General features: G+C 39.0%; 1 protein-coding gene across 1 annotated transcript; it reads left to right on the top strand.

Annotated features, from left to right (window-relative positions):
* The first annotated feature begins 2,000 nt into the window (after nt 1-2,000).
* Nucleotides 2,001-19,081, top strand: LOC100028974 (zinc finger protein 331-like). Its single transcript, XM_007477696.3, has 4 exons — nt 2,001-6,196; nt 12,538-12,664; nt 14,344-14,439; nt 16,691-19,081. Exons 1-4 carry the CDS (start codon nt 6,161-6,163, stop codon nt 17,311-17,313), a joined length of 882 nt encoding a protein of 293 aa, XP_007477758.2. The 5' UTR covers nt 2,001-6,160; the 3' UTR covers nt 17,314-19,081.
* Nucleotides 19,082-19,536: the final 455 nt, after the last annotated feature.

Below are 19,536 nucleotides of genomic sequence, written 5' to 3'. Positions count from 1 at the left end.
AACTACTAACAATAGTGATAGCCTAGTAAATTTGTCTAAGGCTTAAGAAAGTAGAGACAAAGAAGTTCTGACTATAGAAGTCAGATTGCATTGTGATTGTAGGTTAGCATTTGTTAGTGATAGAAAATTTTACTTAGTGAATTTCAAGACATTAGGATGTAGGACATTAGCATGTTCAATATGTTAGTGACAATTGTTGAAATGATTTGAAAATTGTTATTTGACTTGTGATGTAAAGAACTATGTTCATGTGATTCCCCTACCTAAACATTTTTCTATAACCCATTCTTAGCTTAGCATTTAGACAGATAGAACAGCTAAGATGAGTTTAGGATTTTGTTATGGGGGGGTAAAAAGCAGAGTTTAGATAGATAGATAGATAGATAGATAGATAGATAGATAGATACATAGATACATAGATACATAGATACATAGATAGATACATAGATGGATGGATGGATGGATAGATAGATAGATAGATAGATAGATAGATAGATAGATAGATAGATAGATAGGATTGTTATTAATGAGGTAAGTATCATTGAAAAATGCAAGTTGCATTTTTTGCTAATAAAAGGGGGGATTGTGGTAGAGGCATGGAGAGAGAGAGGACTTGTAAGCCAAGATGCAAGAACCAAGGCTGGGGCCCTGACCTGCCTGTCAATCAAGGAGAAGGTTCCAAAAGGAATGTTCCCAGGAGAGGCAGTTGAAGGGCTGGCCACACGGAGGAGAAGAAGCAGAAACTTGGCTTTTGACTTGGTCTTGGGCCCTGGGCAGTTGAAGATGACCAGGGGAGAAACTGGTGGCTGTCTCTCTCTGAGAGTTGATCTGGCCAGGAGAAACTGAGAGACTTTGGACTTTGTTTTCTCTCTGGGGTTGAAGCTGAGAAACAAGGCAAGCCTAACTGAAAGAGAGAAGAAACTGAACTGATCTTGTTAGTATTCTATCTCAGACTGAAGGAATCTTTGTGGGGGGGGGGGAACTTCTGAAATTAGGCTGAGAGACCTAATTAGGCTTTGTGAAGAAGAAAGAAGATTTAAACAGCTGTCCTCCATCTCTCTAATTCTCCATCTCTCTAACTGTCCCTCTGTCACAGTTGTGACTTTCCAAGCCCTCATAATATTATTATCAATTCGGGACACCCTCATCCCTCTTACCTCAGTTTCCCATCCTGTTATCCCAATAAACCCCTCACCTGAGAAAGAAACTAGAGTATCTTTATAATCCACTCAGGGGGGAGGGAAGAAGTCAAAGGCTTCAAGAACTGGGAGGTGGGGGGGGGGGGAAGAGAGGATGAAGGAAGGAGGGAGTGAAAGGGAGGAAGAGATTAGGAAATAGATTGATCCATCAGTCATCAGTAGGGATCAATAGACAAACCCCAGAGCATTCCCCTATCTCAGCAGTTCCCCTTTAGCAGCAATCCCGTGACAGCATTCTCCTGTGGCATATCTCTCAGCTTCTCTCTATCTCTGTAGCAAGTGTCTATACCAGCAACTGCTCTCTAGCCAAGTCAAAGTACCATTGCAACTAGAAATAGTCACAACCAGATTAACATTCTTCTATTTCACAGGCCAAGGTATTAGGTATCCAATCTAAATAATTTTTGTTCTGAAATCTTTAGTGGAGAGGTCACTCTTGTTAGGTGAGAAGACAAAATAAAAAAGGTAATTGAGAAGATCTCTCTGGTTTCAGTTTCGTCTATATCTGCTTTGATCTTTTTTTCTCCCAATATGACTAAAAGGAAACAATACCTTTTAGTTGTCCTCAATTTTCATTACTAACTTCAACTTATTCTGAATTGTAACATAACTGATATAATTTTTTTCAGGACCATCCTATACTCATCTATTGGTTTTTTCTTATCTAGGCTTGTGTCTATGGTCTCTCTGTACAGTTCTTTTTTTTTTTTCCAATCTAAATTGGATGCTGAGTTCATCCTGGATATACTTTGGTCTGTTCTGTCCAGACAACGTTTATTTTTCCACTTGATTGGAATTTTCTTTCTTTGTCTCTTCAGGATTTAATTCCTGGGCTTTTCCCATCCCTTCTTGGCTGACTTCCATGGGAATATATCTCTGAGAATTAAGATTGATTTTGTGTCACTTATTTATCCTACTTACAATTAATTGATAATATCTTTCAGCTGTTGAAGTCATGGCTCTTTTTCTCAGAACTTATTTCAGAGATTTAGCTGGGCTGTAATGGGTTAAAGCTTAGAAACCTAGCTCTCCTGTTAATCACGGAGCTAATCTTGCCTCTAGGAATTTAATTGACTTTGGAGGATGTGGTTTAAGGTGACCAAGTGGGGTCTAACATCTTTCTATCACCAAGCTTGTTTCAAGAATGCCCTATCTGGGGGGCAGCTGGGTGGCTCAGTGGCTTGAGAATCAGGCCCAGAGATGGGAGGTCCTGGGTTCAAACCTGTCCTCAGACACTTTCTAGCCACGTGACCCTGGGCAAGTCACTTGAGCCCCATTGCCTCGTCCTTACCATTCATTCTTCTGCCTTAGAACCAATACATAGTGTTGGTTCTGTTCATCTCAGAATTGATCCAAAATGCAAGGAAGGTTCCACACCAGCAATGTAACAAGAAGAGGAACTTTATTGCTGGCTCAAGCTAGGATCCAGGACCAGGAGTACAAGTCTGGACCTCGCCCAGGGGTTAGTTCAGGGTTTATATCCTGTTCATAGGGTTTGGCTTTGCAGTTGCAGCTGTTGGCACATGATAAGCATCGGGAGCAGCCTTGTGGTTTATGGGGTCCAACAGTTCTGAGACAGAAGGTAAGGGTTTTAAAAAGAACCAAAAAAATGTCCTGTCTGCTATCCAAAGTTTGGGCTGCTATTGAGGGAGGCCTGAGCAGGAAACTGCCTGGTCTTGGAAGTTCAGAACCATAAAAATGTCAAGATCCCAGCAGCAGTAGGTACCAGATAAGAACTTAGAAGCCAAGCAGACCCCAGCAACATAAAAATGTCGAAGTTCCAAGAATACTATGTAACAGATAAGGGCTGAGGGCTGAGGGGACCTGTACATGCCAGCAACATTCCAACAGTGCCATGTAACAGATGTATGGGGGGCCATACATGCTGGAGAGTATATAAGTCCCAGCATTCAGGAGGAAAGACAAATAAAGGGGATCTAGAGGGGGATAACATATTTCTAAGAATCATTTATCATATTAAAGTCATGGCATGCTTTTGTGTTTTTTGAGAAAACTTAAAGCACACACACACACACACAAGCCTGACCTTCCATGTTATCATCAGTATTGTGTATTGGCTCCAAAGTAGAAGAATGGTAATGTGGGAGAAACACACCAAAGTTTGTAGTTGGGTCTCACCTCAAGAATGAGACCCTCGAACTCTGTTCAATCCAGAAATAAGGAAAGAATTTTATTTAAAGAAGTGGTTTATGGTGGTGTGTCATGGCCCATCTTCACCCCTGCCACCTTATCCCATATGGGGGGAAAAAGTATTTGCTTTGGGCTTCTGAACAGACAGGTAGATGAAGGGAAAAAATGTCTTCAGCATGGTGGGGAAGGAGAAGGGAGCAGCTCCCTGTAATCCCTCTGCCTTTGTAGTAACAAACTCTAGTGGGCAATGGCTAGCATGCCCACAGAGAGTTTTCTGTGTGTCCTTTTGGCATGTGTGTCATAGGTTCACCATCACAGATCTAAGGGCTAGTCAGGTAGCCTCAGGGCTGACAGAGAAGTCCAGGAGCTAGTAAAGCAACCTCTTTGGAGGTGATAGTATGGAGTAGTAGCTCCCCTGTAAAGTGGCAGCTTCAATGCCCTGTGGTTCAGGGTCAGCATATTTATTGGAGTCTGGGAGCTTGTCATCTTCTATTCCAAATTCAGGTGGAGGTATGTTTTGTGGTTTGTTGCCATAGGGAATAAGTAACATGTGCAAGTTTGGGGGATTTTTCTTGAATACCAGAGTCCCCAATGCACGGGTTCCATATTCCCCCATTGTCATCATTTTTCAATGGGAGAGAAGTCTTGCTGCCCTTCTGCAATGAGAACATGGTGGGGGAATGTGGTACACTGGAGGGCCATTATGGGCAACTAATTATATCTTATAGTTCTAAATACAATAATAGTAATTAATAAAGCAGACTAGGCATAAAGCCGAAGACCAGTATAGAATATTATAAATCCAGGAAAGAGAATGGGTAATTGATCAATCTACAATTTATGCTTGACTAATGCTGAAACTACAGGCTTTGCCTATGATGTTTGACCAGTACTAATGAGAGTGAAATGCAAGGTTTCAGAGTATGAAGGTCCCTTTCCTATTACTGCCCCTCACTGCCTGCTGACAGCCAATAAAGGTTAAGTGATTTGCCCAGCCACATAGCTAGGAAGTGTCTGAAGACAAATTTGAACCCATGAACTCTTGTCTCTGAGCTTGGCTTTCAATCCACTGAGCCATCTAGCTGCCCCACTTGATAAACCTTTTAACAGATGAATGTTCCACAATTCTTTTAAAAAAAAAAACCTTTTCTTGACCCAGGGAAAGAGCAAAGAAATACAGACATGATCATTTAAGAGGAAAGTAAACCTGTGTATTCTATAATTTCCACTTTTGTGGTAGTTATGCTTCATAACTACAAAAGAATGTCGTTTTCCTAAAGACTGACATTTTTCATTCATTTCCTACTTGTCTTGTTGAAAACAAAAATTCATGGCAAAATGATGAGATGATATAAAACACACTTAATATGATACATTTTATAAACTTGACTACCTTTTAATTTGCATGAAGCTGTTTTCTTCTCAAGGAATAGACTTTTCACATGCAATAAATCCTAGAGATCCTTCGGTTTTCAAATTTGTTTGAAGGGGGCCAGTGACATCATTGGGTGCTGTGTGAATTGATTTAAGTCAAGCAGGGTTGCACAAAGTTGTCAGTCTCTCTCTGTCTTCCAGAGTCATCACAGTCCCTTGGCTTTGTCAAGAAGACAAGTCAGGAAGACTGCTGATGGCTTTGGATGAAGTGGGTGGCCCTGAGGGCTTCAGTGTCTGACCAAGCTCTAAACACTCCAGAACACCTGGAACAAATTGTCCTCCCCTGCCCATTCCACACTGCGACGTCTTCACATGCTGGCAGACTCTCCCAGTCACTGAAGGGTTGAAGACCTGTCAGTTATCCTCCACCTGGCCAGAGCAGCCAGTTTACTGGGATGAGGCCAACGCTCTTGGCATAGCTTCCAGCCACAGATAAGAGATAAGTGAAAGGAGACCCGAAAGGTGGATGGGCACATGGGGGCGACTGTTGCTAGCCAGAGCCCCAGGCTTATCTCGAAAATACCGCCGCCTCCAGACTACAATTCCCAGAGGGCCATGCGAGCTGAGGTAGTCTCCAAATTCTTGAGAGTCAGAGAAGATTATTTCCGTATATGTCGCTCCCACCAGCCCTCTCTCCAACTCTTTCTTACTCTATCAAAACCGTTTCCCCTTCCCTGTCTTGAGCTGACCCGGGTTGGGGTGGATGTGAGCCCAAAAGCGGCAGGCGGAAGTTTTGTGGAGCTCTTTCTCCACAAAAGGTTGGGGAAACGGAGGGAAGGAGCGGGCGCCTCTAGCCGAATGGAACCCTAAAGAGACTTACTTTGGTTCGATTACAATGCACGAGCAGATATTGAGTTCCTGGAGGCGGGTTGTAATGTGAGCGGAGCCAATTTCCGACCCCGCCTCCGACCTGCCCTTCCCAGGTGATCTCTGGGCTGGTCCTGATCCTCCACTTCAGAGACCTTCCACCTGTGGCAAGTCTGAGATAGTGAATTTCTGGCTTTTGCCTGTATCTGCCCAAGTCTCCATACTTTCCTGGGCTTCATCTCTTCCTCCTGGCATCCCCCTCTTCTCCCGCATCCCTCCACCTTCTCTGCTGTTATCAGAGCCTCCCCCTCCTGAAGGCACCAGCCCGCTTCGGTTCTCCTGTTTTATCCCTGAAGAGATTCTGTCCTGGAGACAGTCACCTCCCGGAGAGCAAGCGCTGTTTCCTTCTGGTCCTTCCCCAGCCTCCTCCCTGGGGCGCCCCTCAGAGGAGAAGCGGAAATCTGTGTCCTGTGTCGAGGAGAGACCAGCAGCCCGAGCCCTGCTTCTCATCGTGCTCATTTCCTCCCCAGCCTACTGCTGTAACCACTGCTCGCCCCGAGGAGGAGGGGATGACCTCTGCGCCCTTGCAAGCCAGGCCCTGCCGGGTGAGTGCCAGTTGCTTCTTTCCTAAAATGCCATCTCAGGCCAAAGACCAAGGGGCACATTTCTTCCTTATGTGCTATCATTCTGGAAATTGTGTCCTTCTGAGAATTATATGTTTAGGACTAAAAGACAGCATAGAGATTAGTTATCCTCCCCAAAAAATTTACCTTAAATTTCCTTTTTTCTTAGCATTCATTTTTAAATTTTGAGTTCCCAGGTGTTCCCTTTTCTCCATCCCCTCTCCCATACATTGAGAAGGCAAGCAGTAGGATAAGCCATGGGCATGTGAAGTCATGCAAAACATTTGAAACCATGTTTCACAAGTTTAAAAATGTAACAGAAACTTTGAACAATGCAAAACATTTCCTAGACTCTGTCTTTAAGAGTTCACTAGTTCTCTCTTCCTTTTTTCATCCAGTCCTTTTGATTTTTCATTTATCTTCTCTTAGATCAAGTATTTAAGTGTTTAGCACATTGTCTCAACATTGCTGTTATAGTGCCTAATGTTCTCTTCCAGTCTACTCACTTTTCTTGACCTCAGTTTATAGAAGGCTTCCTAGGCTTTTCTGAACTCACCTTTGCATATAATTTCTTATTGCGCATTAGTATCCCATTACAATGGTAAATCTCATCTTATTCAGCCACTTCTCAGTTCAGTCTATTTAATCATTTTCCCAGTTATTCATGGAAAAGACAAACCTGCTAAAATATTTTTCTACCTTTAGATCCTTTCCCTTTTTTTCCCCTCTTAGGGATTGTTAGGTCAAAAGGCATGATTGTTTTGGGGTTTTTTTTAGCCCTTTGTATATAGTTCCAAATTGTTTTCCAAGAATGGTTGGAGGGGTACTGTATAGAATGCCAGACCTTGAGTCAAGAGGATCTGAATTCAGATCTGGCCTCAGATACTTAAAACCTGTGTGACTTAAACCTCACCGCCCAGCCCTTCTCACTCTTCTGCATTAGAACTAATATTAGTAATAAGACTGAAGTAAGGGTTTAAAAAAAAAAAAGAGTGATCCAGGGACTGGAGGAGAAAGGATGAGAAGAATCCCTTTTGGGGTGGATGGTCCTCCTTCCTAGAACTCTGATATGTTATGCCTTTTCATCTAATGTATAATAGATGTTTAAGTCTCAAATCCTTGATTGAAATCTGCTTTTTGGGAAGTACTGGGTTAAAATGAAGTGATTTCGAGAATGAAAAGAGGAAAAAGTATAAAGGAAAAAACAGCAGGCTATGTGTCTGAAGACTTGAATTAGAGATTCTGATATAATTCTGCCTGAGACTTAAGTAATAATAATCAAAATGTTTTTAAGTAACATTACTTGAGGATGAATGAGGACAAAATAGAGCAGTGGGAAAAAATAGTAGTGCAGAAATAACAAAGCCCCACCCCCCCCAAGTAGTTCTGATAATAAACATTAGAAAAATCTTTTTAAAACCTAGTTTAGAAGCAAACAATATCAGAAGTAGTGAGAACCCTGTTTAAGGGTAGATGGGATGATGGTGATGAGGATGGTAGCCTGGGAGAAAGCTAAACAACTTCCTTGACTTTAGTTTTTTCTTCAAAGAATGATCTTTGAACTGGGAAAGAGGACTCAAAAGGTGTCAACAAGAATATACCCAAATTAAAAGGAGACAGGCAGGTTCTCTGCTGAAAGAAGTCTCTTTTATTTGCTTGACCCTTATCGTGTGTCCTTGAAAGATCTTTGAGGACAGGGCAGGTACTAAGAGACTGGAAAAAGGAGACTGCCAAGTTTCCAAAAGAAAGGCTGGATTCTGCCAAGTTTACATTAATGATTGCGAGTTCAAGTCTGATCCTAGAATACATTGGTATAAATGAGTGGTTAGAAAGCAGTTGGGAAAGACTGTTTTATTAGTTCTGTAATAAAAATTAATCTTGGAGACTTTATACTAAATTTATAATTATTTATTAGTAAAGAGAAAGGAGAGAAAGAAGAAGGTTATGAGCCTAACTTTCCAAAGTCTCCAGCTGAGTTGCTACTTCATCAGGTTCTAGATTCCAAACTGGCCTAGCCCATTTTACAAGCTGTGACAAAGGGGCCTAGCTAAGCACATGGTCAGGCCAGATGAATTAAGGCCAGCTAGAGATTGGTCTTGAGTTCAGGAAGGGATAGGTGCCAAAAAAGCCCAAGTTCCTATTGGTCCTGGCTCTTATATCTCTCATAGTGTTACATCTAGTTGGCTTTTGACTTTTGATTTGACAATCTAGGTCGGTGATGGCAAATTTATGACACAGGTGCCAAAGATGGCATGCAAAGAACTCTCTGTAGGCACACATCTGCCCCACTCTTTCCCAACTGTTAGAGTTTGTTACTAGAAAGGCAGAGGGCCTTGGATAGAGCTGCTCCCCTCCTCTCGTTACACTCGCTGAGTAAAATGACACTCCTCAGTTTACCTACCCCTCTCCCCAGCATCTGTATAATTGAAAATCTGTTACCCCCCAAAAGAACTACATTTCCTGGGAGCCCACTGACTTCCTGTCATTATGTACTTCCTGTAGACAGGGGATATTAGGCGGGAACATGGAGGGTCCCACCTCTGGCATGATGACAGTGAGCTTGGTGGAAGTGGTAAACTAAGCGCCGGGATTTTAAATGGGCTAATCAGCCATGGGCACTTGGTCTTTATTTTTGTATCACTATTTCTAATGATCATTAATAAATCCCTTTTAATATAATATTTTTATTATTGAGACTGAATTTAATTTTTACACAGCCCAATGGGAGCCCTTCCTCACTCCCCTATTTTGGGTAAGGGGGGGGGGGCAAGGCATACCCAGCATTAGCGGGTACATAGCCCTTGATCTGGGGAATGGGTTGGGGGTAGGGCCTGGCACTCCATCTCTAAAAGGTTTGCCATCAGTGGTCTAAGTCATGTGTTCTGACATCCAGGCATGTAATCACACCACACCAATGCAGGGTGGCTTCCATCAGCCAATTCCAGAAGTCAGAAATTTTACTGTCTCTCTGCATCCTATTTTAATGTGCATGTGTGAACCATGAGTTATATTTTTATGCTAATTTCCCACATTTGTATAATGCTTTTTGCTATTTCACCACATTCATTTCTGGAAAGTCTTCTCTCTCTGACACTCCAAATTTTACCCTCCTTAATACCCAAGAAACACAATTATGCAAAAACACTCATTATACTGACTCTACCTGACAGTTCATTAATGTGCTGCTCTAATGGTCTCCATCTGCTATGCTTTGTAGAAGTGGCAACATTTTTTTCAACTACTTAGTTCACCCTTCTTTAAATGTCGACATTCTTTTGTAGTGTTTGTGAATAATGTTCTATTGGCTCTACTTATTTCTCTCTGCATCAGTTAATACATGTCTTCCACAACTTCTGATACTTGCTCATTTTTCCCATTTCTTACTACATCATAGTCCATTGTATTCTTATGCCATTTTTTCCTAGCCATTGTTTATTGGTGAGAATTGAATTTGTTTACAGTGTTTTCCTGCCCCCAAGAGTGATGTGATGAATGCTTTTGTATTAACTCAGTTGTGGCCTTGGAATGAGAAAGGTTCTGACATCATAGTACAGTGAGTATAGCTCTTCATTTGGAGACCACTGGATCTAGTCTCCAAGTGCAGATCTAACACTTTATTCCCATTTTAATGTTAAGCAAGTTACTTTCCCTCTCTGGGCCTCATTTCCCTAATTTGTAAAATGAGAAAATTTTATTCTAATGACAATTCCAGGTCTAAATATGTGATTTGGAAAATAATGGTGCTTTAACATCCTTTTCTGCTAAAAATTTTTCTCAAATAATATTGTACACAGGACATGGTAATCTCTTGTACTTACCTTTTCTCTTATTGTTTCTGGGAGCTTTGAACACAATCCTCTTTATTTCAGAATTATCACAGGGTTTTTTTTAACCATTTTAAATTTTTTGCTCAGAAATAAAAAGGTAGATCAATGGAACAGAACAGACAAATAACAAACAGTAGCAAAAGATTATAGTAATCATATATTTGACAGAATCATAGATCTAGGATTTGAGGAGAAGAAATCACTTTTGGTAAAAATTGCCGGGATAACTAGAATCTAGTGTGGTTAGAAACTAGGTATAGACTCATATCTGAAACCATTCGCTGAGATAAGTTCAAAATGGATACATGAAGTAGACATAAAAGGAGGTACCATGGCAAATTAGAAGAACAGGGAGCTTATTGCCTATCATATTTATGGATAGGAGCAGATTGTATGAATCAACAAGCGATGGAGAGTGAAATGTAAATGCAATTACATTGTAAAATGTATAATTTTGAGTACATTAAATTTAAGTTTTTTACAAATCTAATAAATGCTGCCAAGATTAAAAGGAGAGCAGAAAATTAGGGGAAAAGTTTTATAGATAGCCTCTCAGATAGAGGTTCATATCTAAAATATATAGAGAACTTGGTCAAATTTATAAGAATAAGAGCCATTCCCACATTGATAAATGGGCAAAAGATATAAACAGACAATTTTCAGATGAAGACACCAAAGCCATATATTGGTATATGAAAAAATGTTCAAAATCACTACTAGTGAAAGAAATGCAAAGGAAAACAACTCTAAGGTATCACCTCAAACCCATCAGACTGGATAAAATGACAAAAGGGCAATGTGACAAATGTCAGAAGGGATGTGGAAAATCAGGGACACTGATGCAGGATCTATGAATTTATCCAAACATTTTGGAGAGTAATTTGGAATTATTCTCAGAGAGGTGTAAAACTGTATATACCCATAGGACTGACAATGCCATTTCTAGGTCTGCTTTCCAAAGAGATCAGGGAAAGAAGACAAGAATGTACACATTCCAAAATATTTATAGCAGCTTGCTTTGTGGTGGCAAAGAATTAGAAACTAGGGATACCCATCAATTGGGGAATGACTGAATAAGTTGTGGTAAATGATCGTGATGGAATAATATTACACCATAAGAAATGAGGAATGACTAATTTAAAAAAAATTTGGAAAGAAGTGCATGAGATAATGAAGAGTGAAATGAGTAGAACCAAGAGAACATCATATACAGCCCCACAACTAATGTTGGAAGAATAAATTGAATGTCATGTCCAGAAATTGATCAGAACTGTACAACATGGAATACTTAATTTATATGTACATGTTGGTCTCCTGGATGATACCTTCTGTGATGCAGGGAGCATGAGGAGGAGCTGAGGTACTTGTGGGTAGGATTTATTTTTTTATTTATTTTATTTTATTAAGTAAAATTTTCCATGGTGACATGATTCCCTTTCCCTCCTCCCACCCCCCCCCCCATAGCCAATGCATGATTCCACTGAGTTTTCTTGTGTCTTTGATCAAGACCTACTTCCATATTATTGATATTTGCACTAGGGTGATCTTTAGAGTTTACATCCCCAATCATATCCCCATCAAATGATGTGATCAAGCAGTTGTTTTTCTTCTGGGTTTCTGCTGTGGGTAGGATTTATTACATAGATATGAAGAAAACTGAGCTAAACATAGAGGAGTTTCCATTGCTTTCTGTATTCTATTTCTTTGTATATGGAAATGATTGTTTTATTTGGTTTTGTAAAATTTAGAATTTAAAAAATATATCTTTCATATTAGGATCACTACCATGTATCAGTTCTAAGGCAGAAGAGCAGTAAGGGATTGAGAGTTGTGGTTAAATAACTTGTGCAGGGTCACACAGCTAACAAGTAACTATGGCCAAATTTAACCCCAAGAGCTCCCATCTCCAGCCTGGCTCTCAATCCACATAGATACCTGGATGTCCCCAGAGCACCTTGTTTTAGGAATCACAGTCATTGGATGATGAGAGGAAACTGCATTAGTGGTGAAGAGATCAGACTGATTGGTGGAAGGAGCTAGGCAAGCTTAGTCTGAGAGAGAAGACTTAGGAACACAGGATAGTTATCTTCAATTGTTTCACTGTCATTGTTTTAAATCAGCAAGTAGAAAAGGAATTAGGCAAAGTACTACTTGTGCTCATAGGGCAGAGGTAGGAGCCATGGGAGTACCTCAAAAAAACTGCATTTAAAGTGTCTTTTACTGAGTCTATTAATTAAGAATAAACATGAAATAAATACCAACTAAGGGCTAAGCACTGGACTAAGTGCTGAGGATGCAAAGGAAGGGAAAGAAGCCAATGAGCTAAAGAAACTTAAAGTTTAATGGGAGGGGAAATTAAGTGCCTGCTCTCTACCAGGTGTTGTACTAGACTACAAATAAATAATTGACAAATAAATAACTGCTATCAAACAGTTGGCATTCAAACTTCATAACACAGATATACCTGGTTAATCACAAACAGTTTTGGTGTTTCAGGTCTCAATGACATTCAAGGATGTGGCTGTGGAATTCACGTCAGAGGAGTGGGGATGTTTGAAGCCGTTTCAGAAACAGTTGTACAGGGATGTTATGCTGGAGAACTATAGGAACTTGGTCTCCTTGGGTAAGAATAACTACTCCTCCACAGGCTTGATGTATACTATGCAGATTTTGAAGATTTTAACAGGTATTCTTTGACATACAAAAGTAGATACTGTTTGTCTTTTGGTAGCAAGACAGAATGCTTATGCTCCTTGTTTCCAGGAAAAAGGTCTTTGCTTGGGATGCCTGGAAACTGACTTGTGATTTGTTGTTCTCTTGAGTATATATCTTCCCTTCTCTGTTGCTTTAAATCCAAAATTTTCTGTTAATTCCAGAATAAGTATCATCATACAACATATGTTTCAATTATCTAAGCACAGAGTAAGTCAAATGAAATATTTTTCCTAAGGCCTACTCTTAAACTCATTTCCTGTAATGTAGAATATCTTTCAGTGGTCTCTTTTTTAATCCTTGGGCGTCCTTCTAATATTTCTACTACTTTTCCAAAGTTTGAAACTTGAACAAATTTTGAATACTTTTACTAAGTTTTATGAATACTTTTTTAAATAGCCATTTTCCTTTGTCCCTCCACATAAAAAAAATTTATAAATAGTACCACAGATAGAAGTCTCATATCTAAAATCTAGAATTTTGTCAATAAATAAGAATATGATTCATTTCCTAATGAAAATTGGATAAAAGATATGAACAGAATGTTTTTGGATCAAGAACTCAAAGATATACATAAATATTAGGGAACATGCTCCAAATCATTATCGAATATAGAAATGCAAATTAAAATAAAACTAAGATACTGTCTTACCCCTGTCAGGATAGCTAAAATGATAAAAAGCCAAAATGGCAACTGTTGGAATGGGATATGGTAAAATGGTGACACATACACTGTTGGTGGTACTGTGAACTGGTCTAACCTTTTTTGAGAGCAATCTGTATTATGTTCAAATAGTTATAAAATTCTATATACCTTTTGACCCAACAGTACCACTATTAGGTTAATTTCCTAAGGTGATCAGGGAAAAAGGAAAAGAAAAATATTCCAAAATTATATGGTCTCTCTTTGTGGTGGCAAAAGAACTGGAAACTGAAGGAATGCCCATCAGTTGGGAAATAGCTAAACAAGTTGTGGCATCTGATTGTGATGGACAAGTCAACAGATTAATTTTGGAATAACAGTGAAAGACCTATGTAAAACTATGAAGAATGAAATGTGCAGAACCAAGAGAACATTATGTAAAGCAATAGAAATACTGTTTGAGAAATTATGTTATGTCCACCCCATAGTAGAAATAAATAAGACATTATTTTGTACATACATATACCTCTTTTTCAAATGATACCTTCTCTACTGGGGCATCAGATATTTTCACTTCTACAAACAGTGCCCTTGATGATATTTGAGACATTCTGTAGTCTCATTCTTCTACTATTCTATTGAGAAAAGGGAGGAGTATTTCTTTTCTTTTAAACCCTTACCTTCTGTCTTGGAATCAATACTGTGCATTGGTTCCAAGGCAGAAGAGGAGTAAGGGCTGGGCTGTGGGAGTGAAGGGACTTGCCCAGGGTCACACAGCTGGGAAGTGTCTGAGGACAGATTTGAACCTAGGATCCCCCCCCATCTCTAGGCCTGGCTCTCAATCCACTGAGCTACCCAGCTGTCCCCTTATGAGGATTTCTTTTATCTGTTTTGTGATGGAATTCTGAGATAACTGTCCCTAACACTTTTTCATTTTCAACAAACAGGATTTATAGTTTCCAAACCAGATGTGATCTGCCGATTAGAAAGGAAGAAAGCATCTTGGATGCCAGAAGCAAATGTTCCAAGAAGCAGCTCTGCAAGTGAGTACCTAAAAACCAAGCAGAGGAGGCATTGCAAAATATAGCTCCCCTGGTCATTTTAAGTCAAAGGTCCTGCAAATGTTGAACAGGGTGGCCTTATTAAAGTTTTTTAGGCTTTGTTGAGAAAAAATGAGACTTTAAAACTTCATTTTTTAATTCAAGAAGTTATGTTTTTATGCATTTTTTACTCACATATACCTCCATTCTCAAATTTGTTGCCTCAGTATGGGATAGGTATTAATTTTCTGTTCATTGAAGATAATCTTATCCTAAGCAAGCTTTCTCTTGCTTCCCTTGCATAAATTCTTTTTCTCTTTTAAAATAAACATGTACCTTAAAATGTTAATGTATGTTTTTACTTTTGAATCTACTTTTGGCATTTTCTTCTGGGTTATATGTTGCTTTCTTGTTGTTACTATTTAAAATATTTAATCATAATTTAATTTTCTTTCTTCAGTCTTTTTTGTCATCCTACCCTTTATATCTTGAAATTGTCTTTAAAAAGGCTCTATAATATGTCCAAAGGATAGAACTTGTTTAGCCATCACCCTATCATTGGACCTAAAGGTTTTCATTATTTTTACTATTTCATAAATAGCTGTTGACAATATTTTTGAGAGAGATCTTTACTTGCTTTCAATAAGATTTTGAGTATGTAACAGTATGTAAAAATAATCTAACAGTGAGTGAAAAGGTATGAACAATTTTATAGATCTAGCTGAAATTGCTCTGTTGCTTTTCAATAAAATGGTAGCAGCAGCGTAATAAATTCCTATTTCAGATTGACCCTCAAAATTTATTGTCATCATAAGTATCTTTGTTAATCTGTTAGCTATTTGGTGATTCCTCCTAATTGTTTTCATTTATACTTCTTTGATTACTAACATTTGTGCAATTTTTAGATAAGTATAATTTCTCTTGTCAGAGAAACTTGTTTTACTCTTAACATTTTGAATCAATTCCTTACAAAATAGATATGTTTGATTTTTAATAGGAATTTATGGTAACAGTTATCTGCTATGAGCCCCTTTCCTCATATTTCTTTTTTATTGTGTTTATTTCATCTCTTTCCTGTTCTAAATTCATCAATTTTCCTTTTTCTTTCATTTTTTTCTTCCTATTTATTCATTAGATGTTAAGGATATATTTACAAGTTCTCAAAGTCATCTGCTTTCTATAGTATTTCCTTTCCTTTTGGTAATCAAAAGGCAAACCATTTATTATAAAAGTAAAGTCTTATCCCTCTAGGTGATTTTATCTCAGGTCATTTTATTTTTTTATTTTACTTTTGAGTTACCATACTTTTGCATAAGATAAATTGTGATCATTAATGAAAGGCAAGTAAGACAGGCCTTCTCAACTGGGAAGTATAAAAATTATACTTGGCTATCTCCTGATTTTAACAATGAAGATACTTAGCTCTTCCTTTATTGTGAAGATTAAATTGTAATGCCCTATCTATTTTTAGATTTTAATCCTCTAAAGTTTTAACTCAGTATTTAAAGTAGATCTACTATTTTTAACCAAAAAAGGTGTTAAATAACCACAAAAGGTGTTAACTAACTACAAAATGTGTGAACATCCATTTCCTACATTGAGTGGGCAGTCCTGGAGAGGGAAGTCTGCTGTGATTGGTAGACATAAAATTTAGTGAAGATGGCACAAGAGAAAAAGGTCTTTAAATAGAGGAAATGGAAGCACACAAGAATGAATCAAGAGATCTTCAGTCACTCAGAGTTGGACTGAATAGAACAGTCACTCGGAATTGGAGTGAAGTGAGACACTTGAGGAGAGACTGGAAGACAGACACTCAGAATGCTTTCATTTTTAGATGGTCACCATGGTGAGTGAAAGGCTGACTTAGTTTCTTTGCACTTTCTGGAGGTGTGAACCTCCAAGGAAGAACCATCGTCTTGAAACTCCTTTCCCCTGTCTGGAGCTGAGAAGGACCTGGCTCAGAGGAAGTCAGAGCTCTTTTTCTCTCTCTCTCTCTTTCTCCCCTTTTCTCTCTTCCTTAATATCTTCTCTCTATTGTAAAATAAACCACCATAAATTCCATTCTACTTTAGTAATTCATTTTGGGATTTTGAAATTAAATCCCTGGTGACCACCAATTACATATATTCAAGTCCAACCACAATAAAATTTAACAGAGGACAAGAGAATAGCTCTAAAACCTCTGGGCCAACTGAAAACTTGTGAGAAAGGAAAGAAAAGACAAGGTTCATCACCTCTTAATTCTTTCTTTCAGAGATCAAAGGACTAATTGAAGATAATCTTTATGAATGTAGTGAATGTGGGAAGGCCTTCAGAAAAAAGAGAGAACTCACTGTGCATAAAAAAATTCATGCTGGAAAATGTCTTTATGAATGTAAGGAGTGTAAGAAGACTTATCACTTCATCTCAGCTCTCAAGCGACATCAAAATATTCATACTAAAGAGAAACCTTATGAATGTAGTAAATGTGGGAAGGCCTTTGGGGTGGAGTCATATCTTATTAAGCACTGGAGAATTCATACTAGAGAGAAAAATTATGAATGTAAAGAATGTGGAATAGTCTTCCCAAATAAGACACGGTTTACTTTGCATCAAAGAATTCATGATGGAAAGATTGTTCATAAATGTAAGGTGTGTAAGATGACTTTCCTCTATATCTCAGATCTCAAGCGCCATCAAAATATTCATACTGGAGAGAAACCTTATGAATGTAGTAAATGTGGAAAGGCTTTTAGGGTAAAGGGACATCTGACTGAGCATCAGTGGGTTCATACTGAAAAGAAACCTCAAAAATGTGGAGAGTGTGGGAAGGAATTCAGGAATAGGGCTTACTTTATTGCACATCAGAAAATCCATGCCAGGGAAAATCTCAATTAATATAGTGAATTTGGGAAGGGCTTTGGGAGAATATCATATCTTACCAAACATCATAGAATTCATACTGGAGAGAGGCCTTATTAATGTACTGAATGTGGGGAGACCTTCATATTTAAGATACATCTCTTTTTTTAAACATTTTAAAATTTATTTTTAATTAAATTTGATTTTAAAATATTTTTCCATGTTTACATAATTCATTTACTTTTGTAAGAATTTAAAATTTAGGATTTATGCTAATATGAAATTGTAGCAGTCCACCTCTAGCTATGGGTAAGGGAAACAGTATGTACAGATTGTCTTAGAAGAGAGCATGCTCAGTCTTGAGCATGCTCAGTCTTGCGCTTGGCTAGGAAAGCCTCTGACTCTTGACCCCAGCTTCCCCGAGGTTAGGCGGGAAAACAGGTTTCTTTGTGCTCACCTGGCTAAGAGAAACCACACCTATACCTTGTCGTCAACCAATGATAATCATCCCTATGTATCGTGTATATTTACATATCAAAGACATTAAAAGCAGCCACAGCAATCTCAGCCCTCTCTCTTCCCTCTCTTCCTCTTGGATCTCAGATCCCACTGATGTCTGTCCTTGCTGGAGCTTGGCCTCTGGCCAAGCTCCATCTTTAATTCCATTCCTTCTCTCTCTCACCTGGGACCTGGCCTTCAGCCAGGCACTTTCCTTTCTCTATCATCTCTCTGACCTGTGTAGTATTAAGTTTGGATCTTTGGATGGGTACAAGCCTTCTGAGTAGTCCACTGATCGGAGTTTTGCTGTGGCTCATTGATAATTAATAAGGCCTGCATTTCTCATTCCTGCCACTTCATATCTCTAATTTGGCTCAACCACCCCCCTCGCGGTACCCAGAACCTCTATCCTTCCTCTATCTTCCTACCTTAAAGCTTCTCTCACCTCGGGAAGCTTTAGAAAGTTCTAAAGTAACACTGTGGTCACCAGTTTAAAAAATTAAGTCACAAGTCTGTTAACTGCTCTTAACAATTTAGTTTGATAGAGATATAGTAAAAGAGAGAAATGTAAGAAGGAAATCGAAAGTATTGCCTAGCTAAGGACCCTATAATTTCTGTCCAGCTCACCACCCAGCAAGGGCTCTCAAGTCATGATCTCCACATTGTATAAATGGAGATTTTGAACCCTAGACTTCATTCCCCAGAAGTCCTTGGTAATTCCCAGAATTCCCTATAATATCTCCTGGGGCTCCAAGTTGGCAAGATCACGTTATTTGTATTTATCTGTCAATAATGCTGCCCACGCCATCTCTCTTCTTTGCAATGATGTAGCAACTATGGTGGTAAGGTGGAGATGGCTGAAATGACTAACCAGCTATGGGCACGTGTTTTTTTTTAAATTTTGTATCCTCTTTATTCCTTGATTTCTAATGATCCTTAATAATCTCATAAAATATATTTTTTTATTAGAGATAGAATTTAATTTTTACAGTTTTTGGCGACCAGAAGGGATAAGAATTACTCTCAAAAAATTATTTTTAAGATAGCCTGGATAATTTTTTTTAATCCATGTTTATCCTGCCAAGGCTTTTGGCCAACCCAACCCACCCACCCACCCTCACAAAGCCACTTTTCCTGACTCAGCTCACATCCACACTATGACACAGCATTTATTGCAAGAATCTAAAATCCCCAGAATTGATGGATTCTGGGAGCAGCCTTCCATCTTGCTCTTCTACCTGTACTATTCTCCTGGCCATTCTCAACATTACTCTCTAAATTAATAAACTTCTCTTTTTATTTTTAAGCTATGTTTTGGAGTCTTGCATTCTTGCAAAAGGTATTCTTCCCGAACCTCAGAAATGCACCTCCATTCCCTCTCTGGTATCCTTCACAACCCCAGAATGGGTTGACATAAAAACAGCAGTATTCTCCCAATGCCACACAGAGTCCACCTTGCTTAAAGAAAAGATGTCAGACTTCCGGGTAAACATGGCTGCAATCTAGATGGGACTTGCTTTCCTTCCCGAGCACCAAACGAAATAGACTACCTCAAAAGAGCATAAAAATCACCTTTGGAAGAACGGAGGGACTCTCCAGTACCCCACAGAAATGAAGGTACGTGGGGTTTGAACATTTCCACGCTATAAGGAGGAGGAAAAGCTCACACAAAAACGTGAACTGAGCCACCCCTCCCCCCCAACCCCCCACCAAACCAGAATAAGCTATCAGAGTGCTCACTGGGACAGCGAGTGAGTGAGG

Source organism: Monodelphis domestica, chromosome 1 (genome assembly GCF_027887165.1).
Source record: "Monodelphis domestica isolate mMonDom1 chromosome 1, mMonDom1.pri, whole genome shotgun sequence".
NCBI classification, from domain to species: Eukaryota; Metazoa; Chordata; class Mammalia; order Didelphimorphia; family Didelphidae; genus Monodelphis; species Monodelphis domestica.
This window is presented reverse-complemented; position numbering and strand designations above follow the sequence as displayed.

Excerpts from the sequence above, each read along its gene's own strand:
- LOC100028974 (XM_007477696.3), top strand. The coding sequence starts at position 6,161 with ATGACCTCTGCGCCCTTGCAAGCCAGGCCCTGCCGG. Across the intron at positions 6,197-12,537 it reads TGCAAGCCAGGCCCTGCCGG|GTCTCAATGACATTCAAGGA; the intron begins GTGAGTGCCAGT and ends TTGGTGTTTCAG. Across the intron at positions 12,665-14,343 it reads TAGGAACTTGGTCTCCTTGG|GATTTATAGTTTCCAAACCA; the intron begins GTAAGAATAACT and ends TTCAACAAACAG.